General features: G+C 40.4%; 1 protein-coding gene across 1 annotated transcript in view; it reads left to right on the plus strand.

Annotated features, from left to right (window-relative positions):
- LOC136883498 (fatty acid synthase) overlaps positions 1-16,275 on the plus strand; it is a 703,772-nt gene that overhangs the window by 53,809 nt on the left and 633,688 nt on the right. Inside the window, exon 3 of the mRNA XM_067155848.2 lies at positions 11,888-12,040. Within this exon, the coding sequence (XP_067011949.2) occupies positions 11,888-12,040 (153 nt within the window). The remainder of the gene's footprint in view (positions 1-11,887; positions 12,041-16,275) is intronic.

Consider the following 16,275-nt stretch of genomic DNA (forward strand, 5'->3'; position numbering starts at 1 on the left):
CGTTTTGTGTTCGGCTAATGTTAGACTGTGGTTCATCATCCATTCTTTTATGCGCCGCATCACCTGGTTCAGTTTGATTTGAGCCATTTCAACATTACGAGCTACTATCAAGGCGGCCACATCATCGGCGTAGCCCACAAGCTTCGTGTCCTCTGGCATCTCCAAACGTAACAAGCCATCATACATTACGTTCCAAAGATCTGGACCAAGGATCGATCCCTGCGCTGCACCAGCCGTCAGGCGTTTTGTCTTTTCTCCATCTTCCGTATCATACAACAGAGTGCGATCTTTGAAGTAATCTCTCATTATGCGCATAAGATATTGTGGTAGCTTGAAGGTTTCCTCAAGAGCTACCAACATGTCGCTTCATCTTGGCGAATTGAAGGCATTTTTCACATCCAGGGTCACAAGAAGTGTCAATTTACGGGAATGATGATTGCCCATTTGTGCCCTTTCTGCTGTATTCACCACCTCCCACACTGCATCTAGCGTCGAGTGTCCTCTCCGAAATCAATGTTGGCGAACAGATAGATCCCCTGCTAGTTGAACTGCTGAGAGGACTCTGGGCTGCAGAAATTTCTCCAGGCCTTTTCCGGCTGTGTCCAGCATACATAAAGGTCTATAACCGCCAAGTTTTCCTTTGCTGATCAGAACCAAACGAGCCATTTTCCATCGGGGACTAAAAACACCCGTTTGCAGGCAATGATTGTACATATTCAGCAACAGTTCTGGACATAGTTTTGCTATTATCTTTAACACTTCTGTAGGTATACCATCTGGTCCTGGAGTTTTCTTGTTTCTAAGAGAGCTAATAGCTCTATTCAGCTCTTCTACAGTGAAGAGGGGTATGTCGTCCAGTTCTTTTTCGTCATCACAGTCAATCCTCTCTGGATGGTCTGGGAATAGTGTATCCACAATTTGTTTAATTGTTTGCGGATCCGCACTCAGGGTTGAAAATGTCCCGAGTTTCTTCATTACAATCTTATAACCTTGTCCTCATGGATCATCTTCTACTTCTTTAGCCAGTGCCCAGCATTTATCGGCTTTACTTTTTCTGATTGCATTACGGAGTTCCTTCTTCGCTGACTTGTACTCCGCTGTGACTGAGGTATTCTCTTGACTGCCTCTCATCCTCTGAGCCCTGCGTCGAAGTCGCAGAAAATTCTTTCTCAGTTCAGCAATCTCTTCGGTCCACCAGTACGCTGGGCGCTTGCTATTTCGCGGCCTCCTTCGGGGCATTGAGGCGTTGCATGCTTGATGGTTTAGCTGCATAGTGAGTTCAACACATACACCAGCTGCTTCTTTCCCTCTACGAGTAGAACATTTTTCAGTTATGTTCTCCATTCCATTCCGTATTACATCAATGAACGTTTCCTTGTCAATACCGGCTACGTTCCACCGTGCTGGTCTGCGCAAGATGTTTCTTTCTTGAGGAGATTCTTGGAGAAGTCGAAAGATGATATATTGGTGATCGCTCCCCGTATAGTTCTCAATCACTTGCCATTCAGAAATCTTAGGCGTAATATCCTCTGATGAAAAGGTTACATCCGGTATTGTTCCCTGGCATCCTGGCCGTCGGAATGTTGGCACATTTCCAATGTTGTTGACCACCAAACCCGTTCTGGCTGCCATCTCCATTATACGACGTCCTCTGGAGTCTGTTTGTGGCATGCCCCATTCCAACGCTTGAGCATTTACGTCACCAGCGACCACTAGTTTTTTTTTCCATTCTGCGTATTACATCCTCAAGGCCATCAATTTTCATCTGAAAGTTGGAAACAGATTCATTTGGCGTAAAATAACAGCTTACAATAGTGATTCCTCCAGTCTGTACCCAAACAAAACCGTCATCGCATCCATGCTGTGTTACTGGGACTTTTCCTAGATCTGGTATCCAAATTGCAGCTGTTCCGAGGTTATCCACAAACCACCCTGGATGGTCCCTCTCTTGATATGGTTCGCTAATAATAACGATGTCTACTTCCATCTCGTAAATCAGCTGTGTCATAAGATCGTTAGCTGTTTGACTCCTGTGCATGTTTGCTTGAAGTATTCGCATCATTTACTGTGATTTTTTGCCTTCTCCGGAGCTTCACGAAATATTGCACATGCTCCCGATCCAGGAATATGATTTCGTTTAGCTTCATTGACACCCTTGTCTGTACAAAGCATACATCGTGGATTGTTCTTTTTACAGTCTACTGCCTTGTGGCCAGATTCTCCACACTTAAAACAGAGCTTACTTCTGTCGGGGCCTGTGCAATTTTTTGCCAGATGACCATATAATAGGCATCGGAAGCAGCGAGGTAACATGGATCTAGCTCTTACTCTGCAGTATAGCCATCCTATCTTAATTCTTCCTGCTTCCAGTAATTTCTGAGCGTCCTCGTCTTTGGTTTCGAAGATGGCAAGTTTCTGTCCCCAGCTGTTTGGTTTCGAGACCGATATTTTAAGTTCTCCATGGGGATTTCCGGAATCTCGTCTTACAGCTTCCTCCACGTCTGCGGCTGTAGTGACGCCATCCATGTCTCGAATCTCCAGTGTAGTTCGGGGGATTAACGCCTTTACATCGCCATCACGTCCGAGGGCATCTCTCAGAGAATTACTGAATACCTCCCTATTTTCAATCTTAGTTGTTTTGTTGAATTTAATAAGGACAGCTCCAGCTCTTGTTTTACGGATGGATCGAATGCCTGCTCCACTGTCTTCCGGCTTCACCCTGTTCCTGATATCCTTCAAAACATCAGCGAAAGTCTTACCGTTCATCGGTTTGATAATTACGGCTTCTGTACGACTCCTAGATTTAGATTGAGGTCGTTTCCCACTTTCACTAAGCACTGTAGTTTCAGGATCATTACTGGCCTGTTTCGTTGGAATATCTTCGTGCTTCCTATCCTCGCTCTTCTTCTTTCTCTTCTTCTTTGACAGAACCGTCTCCCATTTTCCTTGATCTTCCTCCTCCGAGTCATTTGTCACTAGTGATGTGTTGGACAATTCCTTATTCTGCATGGTAATTGGTCTCTGCTTTTGTTCTTCTGCAGATTTCTTCCACGACATCCTGCATGCTGCTCCAGCCTCTAAAGCTTCTTCCAGCTTCATGAGGCCATTCTTTATTTCCGTTTTGAGATTTTTGAGAGGAATAGCCATTATGTTCTTTAACAGTGATCTTGCTGTCTCAAGATGCACCTCTTCTTTGTATTGATTATCCATTATCTGCCGACTGATATCATCAATCAGATTTAGGTCAATACTCCTACCATTTCGGCCATTGTGAATACTTTCCCTTGATACACCAGGGAGCTCCACTGTATCACACAGAATGTCTGCTTCTGCCATCATGCCAATGTGAGAGTCTAGCTGGCTGTGTCTAGAGTCAAGGAGATGAAGTTGTGAGTAGGCGGCTGGGAGCGCTTACACTATAAAGCGATCGTCTAATCTACCGCAGTGTACCTTCTACGTGATTTTGATCTTTGGCAAGATGGCTGCTCACAACAGGATTATTTCACCGCAAACTTTTCAATATTTCACTCAATATTCTGTCGTTCCAGTTGTAAACAAACACATCTACCATGCAATGGGGCTTAAAATAACCATACAAGCTCGTTTCGGTGAGTGCCTTCACAATATAAACCCGCTTTCTTGAGCTATTTTGTAGCTGCGAAGTTCATGCGTCCTTTCATGTCCAATAATAATAATAATAATAATAATAATAATAATAATAATAATAATAATAATAATAATAATAATAATAATAATAATAATAATAACCATTTACATGATCATAGCAAAAATACTCCGCTAGCGATTGAAAACGGCACAATTTCACAGGTGTCCTTCAAATACCATGGAGAAATAATAATACCATCGGGATTAGAGAGTAGGGCCAACATACAGTATAAAGAGCCACTAAACTCCATAAGGCGTACAGAGTAACGTGGAATTAATGCAACAAGAGAGTCATATCGCGTAATGCCAAATTACGACATTACAAGACAGTTGTTTTCCCGGAAGCATTGTACGGCTCCGAAACCATATCCCTTTGAGGTCACTCTAAAATTATAGAAATTGAAAAGTAACAAAGGAAAATTCTCCGGAATATTTAGGGTCCCACGAGAGAAAATGGAATGTGGATTAAGAGAACAGTGGACCTCTACTCCTTACCTGACAGGTTCACTGATCCCGTATGCAAGAGACGCCTGAAATTCTGTAGCCATATCTACAGAGTGGATAGTGACAGACGCAGCAAAAGATTTTTTAGAAGAATCAACTCAAAAAAGGTCACAATAAACTGGCTAGAAGAAACTAAGGTGAACCTTCAAGAAATAAATGTTACGGAAGACATCATAGAAGATCGTGGAGCCTTTAGTACAATAGTAACCAAGCACAAATTCGTGGAGAAACCGGTAGGAAGTGGTCCACAGAACGCAAGATGCAACACAGTGCATTCATGAAGAGATTTTGCGGGATAAAAAGGTGAAAACCATCAGGCCAACGAACAAGTTCAAACGCGCTCTTTGAATGGGCATAACGAAGAAAGAAATACAATAATATTGGCTTTACGTCCCACTAACTACGTTTACGGTTTTCGAAGACGCCGAGGTGCCGGAATTTAGGATTTTTAGGAAATTACTTTCCAGTAAATATACCGACACGAGGCTGACGTATTTGAGTACCGGTACCTTCAAATACCACCGGACTAAGCCAGGGTCGAACTTGCCAAGTTGCGGTCAGAAGGCCAGCGCCTCAACACCAATATCTGAACATAACTAAACATTTACGTATTATTTTGGAAAAAACTAGTGTTAGTGAAAGTTCCTATCACTACCAAATTTGATCCTTCTCACTATGTACCGGTAAACTACGCAACAGTCCATTATGAACATTTTAATCACCATCATAATCATCATCATCATCATCATCATCATTATCATTATCATCGCCTAGTTCCTATTAGAATGGTTACGTCTCAAGTTTTTATAAAATACAAGACAAATTGGAGGTACATATCGCAGTGCTATTATTAAGTCATCGTAGCATTATTCATATCAACCTTCCTGAACTCAATGTAAAAACGGTGTTCTGAAAAATGCAGTTCGTATGCTTTCCTACCTAACTTACAAGAGCATCGCTTGGGAAATGAGAAATGGCTGTTTATCTCCTGATAGTGCTCATATAAATGCAGATCTATAATAATACATGTCCACATAATGTTGCATGCCACTGAACAACATGAGAATAGTATTATTTTATCGAGGGAAATATTTGTTATTATACGACTCTGGACATAGTGTTGTATACCACTCGAAAGAACGTAACACAGAGGTTAAACTTATCGAAAAATTGAATTGGACAAAACTTGGACATAGTGTCTTATGCCTCCAAGGTACATAAATTCCTCTTTCTTAATCAGCTAAAAGCTCACGCCAAGCGGTAGTACAGATCATGTTACATTTTGTAGCAGTGACAATTTGGTCATAAATTCAAATTTAGAATTGTTAAAACCATATCATAAAATCAAAATTAAACAAGGTAAAATACACGGAAACTAGCGGCAGGATGTGGACAGCGGGAGGAACCCTACAAGGTTGAGGATTGAAGAACTTTTATAGCCGAAATATCGAACCAAGGTAAATTTAGTTAATATCTACTTATAGTAAATACTTGTTTATTACAAAAACATCTAAAAAGGAAATAATGAACACTACCGTTAACATAAAACCAAAATAGAAAAACAAACTCTGAAGTTGCAGTCTTAAATCTTACCGATATTAGTCCTCATACAAAACACTTTAAATGTGAAGCGACCACTTTCACTAAAAAAAAGCAGGTCGAAGGAAAATAACTCCAAAAGAAGCAGATGTACTGAAATCAAAATGAAAATCTAATTTAAGTTACAAAAAGTTATAAAAGGCTTGCCTCGTAATAACGTGAAGATGGATGTAAAACCACTTTACACCATCACAAATGGTAGAAAAACATCGACGGGTAAACTCCTGTGACAAATTAAAACATGAAAGAAAGTAAAATTAAGTTACATTAGGAAATTTAAGATTAACGTACTCCAAGAGAAGCCAGAGCTCTCATGGAGCACCGAATTCCCGGACAACACGTCCGTTCTACATGATGCCGAAGACCGAATTCCGACACTGCGATACGCTTCCCGAAGGATGTCCCACAAATTTTTATGATAACATTTAATACAATTTTAAGTAATCCAAAATTTATTTGAAGAAGGCCAAATATACAAACTCTTCCAGCACACGTCACATCCTCTCCCACTTAAAATTGAGCCAGGGCTCAATAAAAACTTTATATTGTGGGGAGGAAGAAGCACACGACACAACACTGACATCCTGAGCCGTTCTCAACAGGAACGTCCATTATGCATCGAAGTATTCCATCTTGACTTCTGGTTTCGCTGACAATGATGTAGGACCGTTGACACTGACCGGAATGTCAATACCACCTAGTACCGCCTTACTGTCTAACCATGGCAATCTGGCAACCTTCAGACCAGCTCACCCATCTAGTGAACTGTCTGGAAAATGAGACAGTAATGCATCGCCCAGTATGGCGTAAATGCAGCAAGCTGTAACATAACACACAACCAGCAGAAGAAAGTCTCCACACAAGAACAGCACCAAACAAGTTTCGAAGGCTAGAAAACAACGTTATGAATGAGATTTGAAGAGAGGTCACTTGGTAATTCTTTCTAAATGTAGTGTTCTTAAAAACTTAAAATTTAATTTAAAGTAACTAGTTTTCAAAATTCATTGACGTCTAGCTCTACGGAGCTAACCACGCCCTTCTCTCACTGAGGAGTTGACCAATCTATGGGGTAAGCAAAATTTAGGAAAGAAAACGAACCGAATTTTTGGAAATAAAATTCAAGAGTTTACCCGTTGACCCATATTATAATTCAAATGAACCTACATTTTAAAGAAAACAACAGCAAACTCTACATATTCTGAAATTTAAAAAAGGAATTAATTTACCAAGAAACATATGTCAATGGGGATGTTGTACAAATACATTGCGTTTCACAAAAGTACTCTCAAATACAGTTTACTTTCAAACAATTTGAGCACAGCAGGTATGACAGGTCAACACAAAAGAGAAAATATCCTCCATGCAAATCAATTACACAAACTAGACCTTCATTACCAACTGAAATACTACACACATAAAAGCTTACAACTGTAGTAGAAATTAAAAAATAACTTGAATTTACCAACCTTAGGTGCATCCTTAATTACCAGAAAGGACAACAAATGGGAGGTTAAATTTTAAAGGTTGCCAGCGAATCCGAGCTAGGGTGATAATTACACTTTATTACATTAGCTTGCAACATTGCTCGCATGACCCTTCGAAGGACCATAGTCACAGAATGGAGGTTAATGTGTCACAATCCACGTTTTGCTAGTTGATTTACGTCGCATCGACACAGATAGGTCTTACGGTAATGATGGGATAGGGAAAACCATATTCAGGGCTGCCGGTAGTGGGGTTCGAACCCACCATCTCCAGGATGCAAGCTCACAGCTGCGCGCCCCTAACCGCACGGCCAACTCGCCTGTTACTATCCATTTCGTCATGTCATCATGTACATAACGTAAACAATTTAGTACTGATAAAAGTCACATTACGGAACACGTGTTACAACACCAAACAAGAAAATGCAACTTAAGCCTGAATACTGAACAGAAGATCACATTAAATTAACAGTCAAGAGTTGTATCCAGATGAAAATAAAAATGGCACAAGAGTGCACATACCAAAATCTGACTCACTGATACAGAAAATAAAAATGAACAAGTAACACCTTCATACCAGGAAATATCAGATCACAGCATGACACACCATGATCACCATGCCTATCTGTCCTCCAACGAACAACAATCCAAGGACACAATAAACTCACACAAACACTCCAGTGAGGTGAGCCCGAGTCAAGAGTACCAACAGAAAAAATGCTAAACATAACCTTCAGTGCTACTCGACTTCATTACACTACATGAGACTACCTTAGGTCCAGTATTGTGGCAATAAATCATCAGCACCTTAAGTACTAAGTCTCAATTCACTTGCCTTCCCAAAGCACAAATACAAATGACATCATCATATTTACATATATACAAAAATATGGATGGACAGGTATGACGAGGTTCGGAACTGACTTGAAAGTTTTTACTCAACCCACAAGACCCCATTATCTAGCAAACTGAGTAAATTAAATTAGAAGACACAGCGATCAAAACTGATGAAATGAAAACAAGAACCGTGAAAATTAAAATAAAGTCAGAGTAATTAAGGATTATTAATTAAAGATCTTTCACTGAACCGTAACACCTGCAAATTTACCACAAAATTTTTACTATGTATTTAGAGTAACTATGAACACATCTTAATGACCTAGGATGTAAATGAAATAAACAGCTCAGAGTAATTATAAAGAAACCAAACTTGTAAAGAAAACCCTCCTAGCACATCGTTCACAATAATAAATGGACAACAACTTACGTCTGACCATCTAATACCAAGGAAAACGGTTGCAAAAGAATCTCATATTAGATGAACGCTAGACTTCAAATACATGTTATGAGCACAGTTGCACAACCATAACCTGGCAAAATTGCCATTATGGCCTCAGCCTTACCTGGTCTAATAATATGGTGAGCATTGTTTCACCCTATGAGACTATCCAAGTCCTCATAGAAACCATTACTACCAAATATAGGAATCCACGTGATGAAATAAAAATAAACGACAAAGAAATGGAAAATGGCACGATTGAAAAGCTCAGCAGATGATCTAGGAAAATTTTCGGACATATTAAGAGACCCCTTAATCTCCTATCTGGTTTAACAACTTAGGAACTGATTAAGAACGCCCTAAGTAATCCCATACTTACTCAGAATCGAACCAAGTACAGTAGAAGACCGAAACACAATACAACACATGTATTGTTACAAGGTTGATGACCAGAAATTTAGACATAACACTGAGCCAAAACGCGACATTAGAGAAAATGCTAAATGAACACATACCGGTATGAACAATAATGACAAATGAAGTATACCTACGCAGCAGGAGAGTAGAAACGAAATTTGAAATTCGCAAATTAATTTGCCGAAACACCAAATTTGCAAATAATAATAAACATTCGAAAAAATCGTCGAAATTATTACGAAGATTAACCTACAATTTGTTTCTCTAAATTTATCAAAATAGATTTTTGAAGATTCCAGTAAAACTCCATGATGAAAACTTACTAACAGGTACATGACAACAAGTAGGACAATCAAATTAAAAATTACGTAAGCTGGAAGACGAACAAGAAAAATACGACTCGTGTTAATATTAACATGCAAGGTGTGTGCACTAATTTGAAGTAGGTCAAAAACTCAGCTGTCCTCAACAAATACGCACATCAGTTGTTCAAAAGATAAGCGTGAAATCACACGAGGAAGTACAGGAATAAGCACGATTTAATGACATAGCCTAAAGCAACACGTGATCACGTAAGCACTACAATCGAAACACACGGATCGAGAAAACTTTAAATTAATAACCACATGATATGTGAATGTTGGGTGTTCAGCACGAAGGCTTGTTTGATCTGCCACAGTTCTGCCAACAGCTGTCGTAGATAGCCTAGGTGTCACTATAGAAGCATACTAGGGAGGCATGCTAGTATGTGATGATATAGGTTTTAGAATATTCACTCGGTTAGCAGACAGCTATCACAGGCAGAACATTTTAATATAAATTGACAACAGACTGAAATAAAATGTTATGAACAGTGACTTGCCATTACCTCAAACGTTCAGGTAATTGCAGGTTGAAAACAGCAAAACACAGATTCCACATCACGGACAGAACGCCAAAACACATTCAGATGCCTTATACAGAGAAAATAGGTGACTCCCTCGGGATGTGGACATTGAGGGCCATCAACCATAATGAAAAACACAAATAAACAAGGGTTTAGAACGAACACACGGTAATTACATCTTTTAAAACGAATTAAACATTAACTAAATTACCCTTTTCGAAGCTTCGCTTCACAAAAACCACGCTCTGCTACCAATGTAGCAGTAACGATTTGGACATGAAATACAATTTAGAATCGTTAAAAGCATATCATAAAATAAAAATGAAACAAGGTAAAATACACGGAAACTAACGGCAGGATGTGAACAACGGAAGGAACCCTACGAGGTTGTGGATCGGAAAACTTTTGTTGCCGAAACCTCGAACCAAGAATAATTTAGTTAAAATCTACGTATAGTAAATACTCACTTATTACAAAAACATCTAAAAAGGAAATAATGAACACTACCGTTAACATAAAACCAAAACATAGAAAAAACAAACTCTGAAGTTGCAGTCTTGAATCTTACTTTAAATGTGAAGCGACAACTTTCACTAAAAGAACAGGTCGAAAGAAAAAAATCCAAAAAAGCAGATGTACTGAGGTCAAGCTTAATGAAAAATTAATTTAAGTTACAAAAATGTTATAAAAAGCTTGCCTCGCAGCAACATGAAGATGGATGTAAAACCACTTTACAACATCACAAATGGTAGAATACATTGACGGGTACACTCCTGTGACAAATTAAAACATGAAATAAAATAAAATATAGTTACATTAGGAAATTTAAGATTTGCTTACCCCAAGAGAAGCCAGAGCTCCTATGGTTCACCGAACTCCCGGACAACACGCCCGTTCTACATGATGCCGAAGACCGAATTCCGACACTCTGCGATGTGCTTCCCGAAGGAAGCCCACGCTGTATGGTGTAACAATGACTGCACAGGAGTTACCTTTCGATTTGTTTCTTCCAATCAAATTAAATTTATTTATTAGACGCTGTTTGCCTTTTCCTTGAAAACTTCTAGAAGTTTACCTCTTGTGCAAGTCCCAGAAAAGTCGACACGTGCGGGACAGGATGTCCCACAAATTTTGATGATGAAATTTAATACAGTTTTAAGTAATCCAAAATTTACTTGATGGAGGCCAAATATATAAACTCTTGCAGCATACGTCACACGTTTTACACATTTCAAAATTCTAATACAGAATAGAAACTAAACATGAAATAGCAGATTAATAATGACAGTAATACTATTTCAACATGAGTCCATATACATTATTTATGTGCAGAGTAGCTGAGTGGATGTCATACCAGTCCTCAGATCCAGGTAAAATTCATTGACCTGGCCGGGAATCAAACCAGGAGCCTCCGGCATGCTACTCCTACGCAGGGCCGGCTTAGTTGAGTTGGGTTGTGAACAATGTAAAACATAGGTTTTTGTCCAGTATTATACTAATTAATCTGTTCATTAAAGTGTATACAGAAATTGCTATGACTTAAATTAGTTATTACCTTGCACATGAAAATGCTCAATAAATATTAAAAATGACCTCAAAGGAATTTTTGATAAGTATATTTCTGTACTAGAGGTGAATGGGTGTTTGCCCAGTTGTGCTTCTTCTTAAGAGAATAAGAATCACCACTCCACAACATTACTATTAAAAGGATGGGTGCCCAGTTGTACTTCCCTTTAAACCAATAATCATCACCACCACCAACATATCAAAACACTCACCCCCACCGCACAGTGACTCTGAACTTCAGAGTGTGGGTTGGGCATCACGGGTCCCCTAGATGAGTTTAGCATTGCTTCCATCTTGTTGTGCCAAACTCCTCATTATCATCTTTCATATTCGACTTCGCATGATCAACTTTTGTTCTCTGTTGAACCCGGGCCTTGTAAGTCTTTCACTTTGTGGTCCGTTGGTTTTCCTTAGCCAATATCTTCATAATGTCTAAACTGGTTAAATTTAACAAGGGATTTTTATATTGTTTTGTTTCTGTTACAGAATCGAGAGACTTGCCCGCCCGCGAGGGGAAATTAAAAAATGCTGATAAATTCGATTCAGATTTCTTCAAACTACAAAGCAAAGAAGTGAACTACATGGACCCCACTGCCCGAATCTTGCTGGAGAAAGTTTACGAAACTATTGTGGATGCAGGTAGATTAATCGATATATTAATGTTAAATATGATCCAGATCAGGCAGCCACAACGCAATGCCCTATGACGTCAAAACATACCTAGTGCCCTACCGCCTGATGATCTGTACTGACGACAACATTAGCAGTGCCAGCCCGTTGCACTTGTGGTACTTGTTGTTCATACTTGAGCAAATTAACCTCACACTTATGTTAACATTTAATATACCACGTGTTTTGTTTTCAAAATAATAAATCGAAAAATCTTATTTTTATGTTTTTGTTCTTACTAAGGAAAACATGGGTTTAGGGGAGTAGAAATCCGGCTCCACTGGCCTTTAGTCACTGGGGTTCCGGGTCCGATTCCCTGCAGGGTAGGGAATTTGGGTAACCATAATTGGTTAATTGGTACGAGGGCTGAGTGTGCGTGTCGTCTCCTGCTGCTTAACTCGGTAGTCGGCTCTTTTTCCTGGACACTGCCGCGTACGTTGAATTCTCCCATAAACTCCTCGCAGCTCGAACATACCTGGGGGCTGTGTCATACTTCCACCTCATACCCACGCAGTCCGGCGATCGAGTATTCAGCTCCCTCTTCTGACGTCGATCCGGTCTCGAACTGGGTCCGGCATGTTCCCCAGGATATGAATGTGTCGTCCCGTGGGATTGCACCTTCACGACACCGGAACCCCCATCACTGCTTCTATGTTTCACTCGTGTCTCCCTGCCATCGTTCCTTAAGGCAGGGCACTCGCTTCTTCCGCTGGACCTCCAACTACGGACTCCAAAACCGCGAGCATCACTTCGGACTGGGCCAACTGGGCCTCGATTTTTTCTTGAGTTTTCCAAACTGGGCTTGAAGCAAGTAAGTTAATTGTTCGAACGTCGCTGTTATTCGGTCGTTAGCTTCTTCCTCCGAGGTGTCATCAAAGTCGAAACTGTCTGGGTCCTCCTCGTTGTCCAATAGACTCTGGCGCAGCCTCTTTTGCAAGTCCACTTTGCTTCCCGCCGTAGGCTAATTTCGGGATGCCAGCGCTTTGTGTAAATTCGCCACGGTCATCTGGTTGATCTTCATTTTCGAGTCCAATTTATCGTCACCAATTTATCGTTCTCAATGCTATTTTATTTGTGTAAATAAATATCACACAAGATATGTCCACTTCTTGATTGTAAAACCACTTTATTGTCACTGAGTCTATTCTTTACAACACACAATTCCCACTCAGCGTAACGACTACAAAATGATACACAGTTGTACACAACACTGCAACACTATTAAGGGAAACACACTGAAGAAATTTACCTTCGATTCTGACAAATACAGATATCAACGAGTCCTCGGAGTGATCATTCACTTCACCATCACTCAGTCGATTGCGACAAGAACAGATGAATATAAAGTTCGAATTCAAGAGGACAAATTGGGAAAAATATCCGTTTATAGGAAGGGGAGTTAGGGGTTGGAAAAACTCACCGAGAGAGATGTTCAATAAAGTTCCAATTTCTTTGCTATCATTTAAGAAAAGTCTAGGAAAACAACAGATAGGAAATCTGCTACCTGGGCGACTGCTCTAAATGCAGATCAGTAGTGATTGGTTGATTGAACAAGTCCTCACTGCATATCAAGACAAGACTAACTATCTACTAAAGCACTCACTGACCTCTCGGTTTTTCTTGATTTTTTTTGGGGGGGGGGGTGGCACAAAAATCGCTCCCCCCGCGTGGTAATCGACACTAATCTACATTGCCTTCGACATGTTTTAAGGAGAAAGAGATGACAGGGAGGAGTGGGAAGTGATACTACACGAGTATCGGTCTGTTTCCATAACAGACATGCTACCAGGTAGACTTTGTATTGGTAAGGTGGTATCGAAATTGTGCAGCGTAGTCCTACTACCAGAACACGGTGACTTTCTGCACGTATCAATGTCCCACGAATATGACATGCGGAAAACTTGTACACATTTGAAAACGTCAAAGAGGTTGAGTGGGTAAGACACTCGCGCGCCATTAACCCAAAAACAAGTGTGCATTAAATGTATTCTTTCTCGCGAACCATTCGGAATAGGGCATATGGCCATCTGAAGCTTTTCGCTTCAAACTATCGGTCCTGTTATATGCGTGAATATTGAGCATTGCTCCTGGAACAAACTGTATATACAGTAATTTGAGGCCAAATGATATTTCTTTGAGGCCGTATACGTCGTTCTTGAAGTTACTATATGATCTCCTTATTACTGACAGAACAATGTCTGAAATCAGTTCCTCCTTCAACCCAAATGTCTTGCAAAACTCGACGAAGGATAGTAATAGCAATACTTATTAATGTGAACATTGCCGAATTTTATATGCCCGCCTATTGTGTTTTCCTTTTCATGTTCCTATCTCTGCAAATATGACTTGATTTACCGAGCGAGTTGACCATGACGGTAGGGTCGTGCAGCGGTGAGCTTGCATTCGGAAGATAGTGTCGGCAGCCCTGAAGATGGTTTTCCGTGGTTACCCATTTTCACTCCAGGAAAATGCTTGGGCTATACTTTCATTAAGGCCACGGCCGCTACCTTCTCAATCCCAGCCCTTTCCCATCCGTCCATAGCCGAAAAAGTTTCGAAGTGTTAGTGCGACGTTAAACAATTGAAGGAACGACTTGATTTGGCACTTGTTTGTTCCTTTCCAATACTAAATATGTATGTATTACGGGCGGCCGTTCCTTATGTGCTGAAGTGTTGCAGCATGTTGTCTATTTGAAAAATAAGTTAGTTAATATTATCTACAATCAAATACAGTGCACTGAAAAAGACGCCAGCCAATAATAGGAAATTATTCAACTCCCCTCACAACCATGTTACTACTGTCGGCACAGAAAGTACGTGCGTTCGAGTTTAAACGCCAATAAAATGTAAACCAGTCCACCAACCAAATGTATAATCACACCATCGTAAATCTTGTTTTATTCTGCGTCCTTTGGTGGGATTTGCATATTGTTATTATGTTTCTTGTATATTAGGCGGAATGCAAAACGTACCTATTTTCTTTCCCGTTTTTTTGCAAACAACAAATTTTTAGTATCATTACATGGAAACGCACAGTCCGATTACCATAAAATTTAGAAGGATTATGGAATGCACCATTATAAATATATTTCTGAAATTTAATTACTTTACACACTTTGTCAAGCAAGTTGTTATTGTTTAGTAAAAGGCTGTCCGTTTGATACTGGGTGGTCTTCTGAAATCGAGATTGAGTTCATCAGAATGGTCTGAAGTTTTTTGTTTCAAATCGTTGTATACCGAAAAAGTACAGTGATTTCTGTACTTTACACCGATTTTTATTTGAAAGGGAGCGAGCTGTGTGCACTCAGGCGTGTCAAGCAGCTTGAGCAAAGGTTTGTCCAGTAAGCGGCCAAACCACGTTGTGTGAGCTCCGTTTCACTAAAAGATGACAAGCAAGTGAATCATGGTATTTCTAGACTTATTTGTGCTGTTATTTGCATTGATCTGGGCTTTAATTATTACAGGCTGTATTGCTCAGTTAAAGAAGAGTTAAGAATGCCTCGGAGGTCATATTTTACGGAAGGTGAAGTACGTATGATTGTAAATGCAATTTGCTTTTTCAAGCTAGTGGGAGAAAAGCTACGTGAATACCGATATCCTGTGTGCCAACGATTGTCTTGACATTCCGCTCCAATCACTGCAGAAAGTGAAAGCAGAAAATGCGAAAAATTCGTGTGCTGATTTATCCACCCCATCTATGAGGAAGAGGATATCTAGCGGACGGCCGAGTATCCAAGTGGATTGTTGGTTAGTTTATCAGATCCACGAACCTGCTACGCAGGCGTAGCAGGGGGAGAGGTGATACTCCCACGTGGCGCGTCCCAAATGGCGGATAGTGGGGTCCTAACCGGCTTGCCGGCGGACTTGAGGGAAATAAAATACCTCTCGCGGACCAAACACCCCCCCCCTGTGGGTGGGGGTGGCAGACGAAGAATTCATCCATGGTATCCCCTGCCTGTCGCAAGAGGCGACTAAAAGGGGCGACCAAGGGATGATTGTCTTGGAACCATGTAACTACATGTGATTAGTACCACCACGCGGAGAATATCATGGGTCGCTTTTACTTGCGCTTAGTACCACTATATTAGGTACCGAATAGGTTTGTGATTAGTAGCACACAAGAGCACCGTGCGGTCGGCTTTTGCAGTACCTGTGATTAGTACCACCATATGAGCAGGACCATGGGATGATAGCTACCATGGTTCT

The sequence above is a fragment of the Anabrus simplex genome, chromosome 11 (assembly GCF_040414725.1).
Source record: "Anabrus simplex isolate iqAnaSimp1 chromosome 11, ASM4041472v1, whole genome shotgun sequence".
Classification (NCBI taxonomy): domain Eukaryota; kingdom Metazoa; phylum Arthropoda; class Insecta; order Orthoptera; family Tettigoniidae; genus Anabrus; species Anabrus simplex.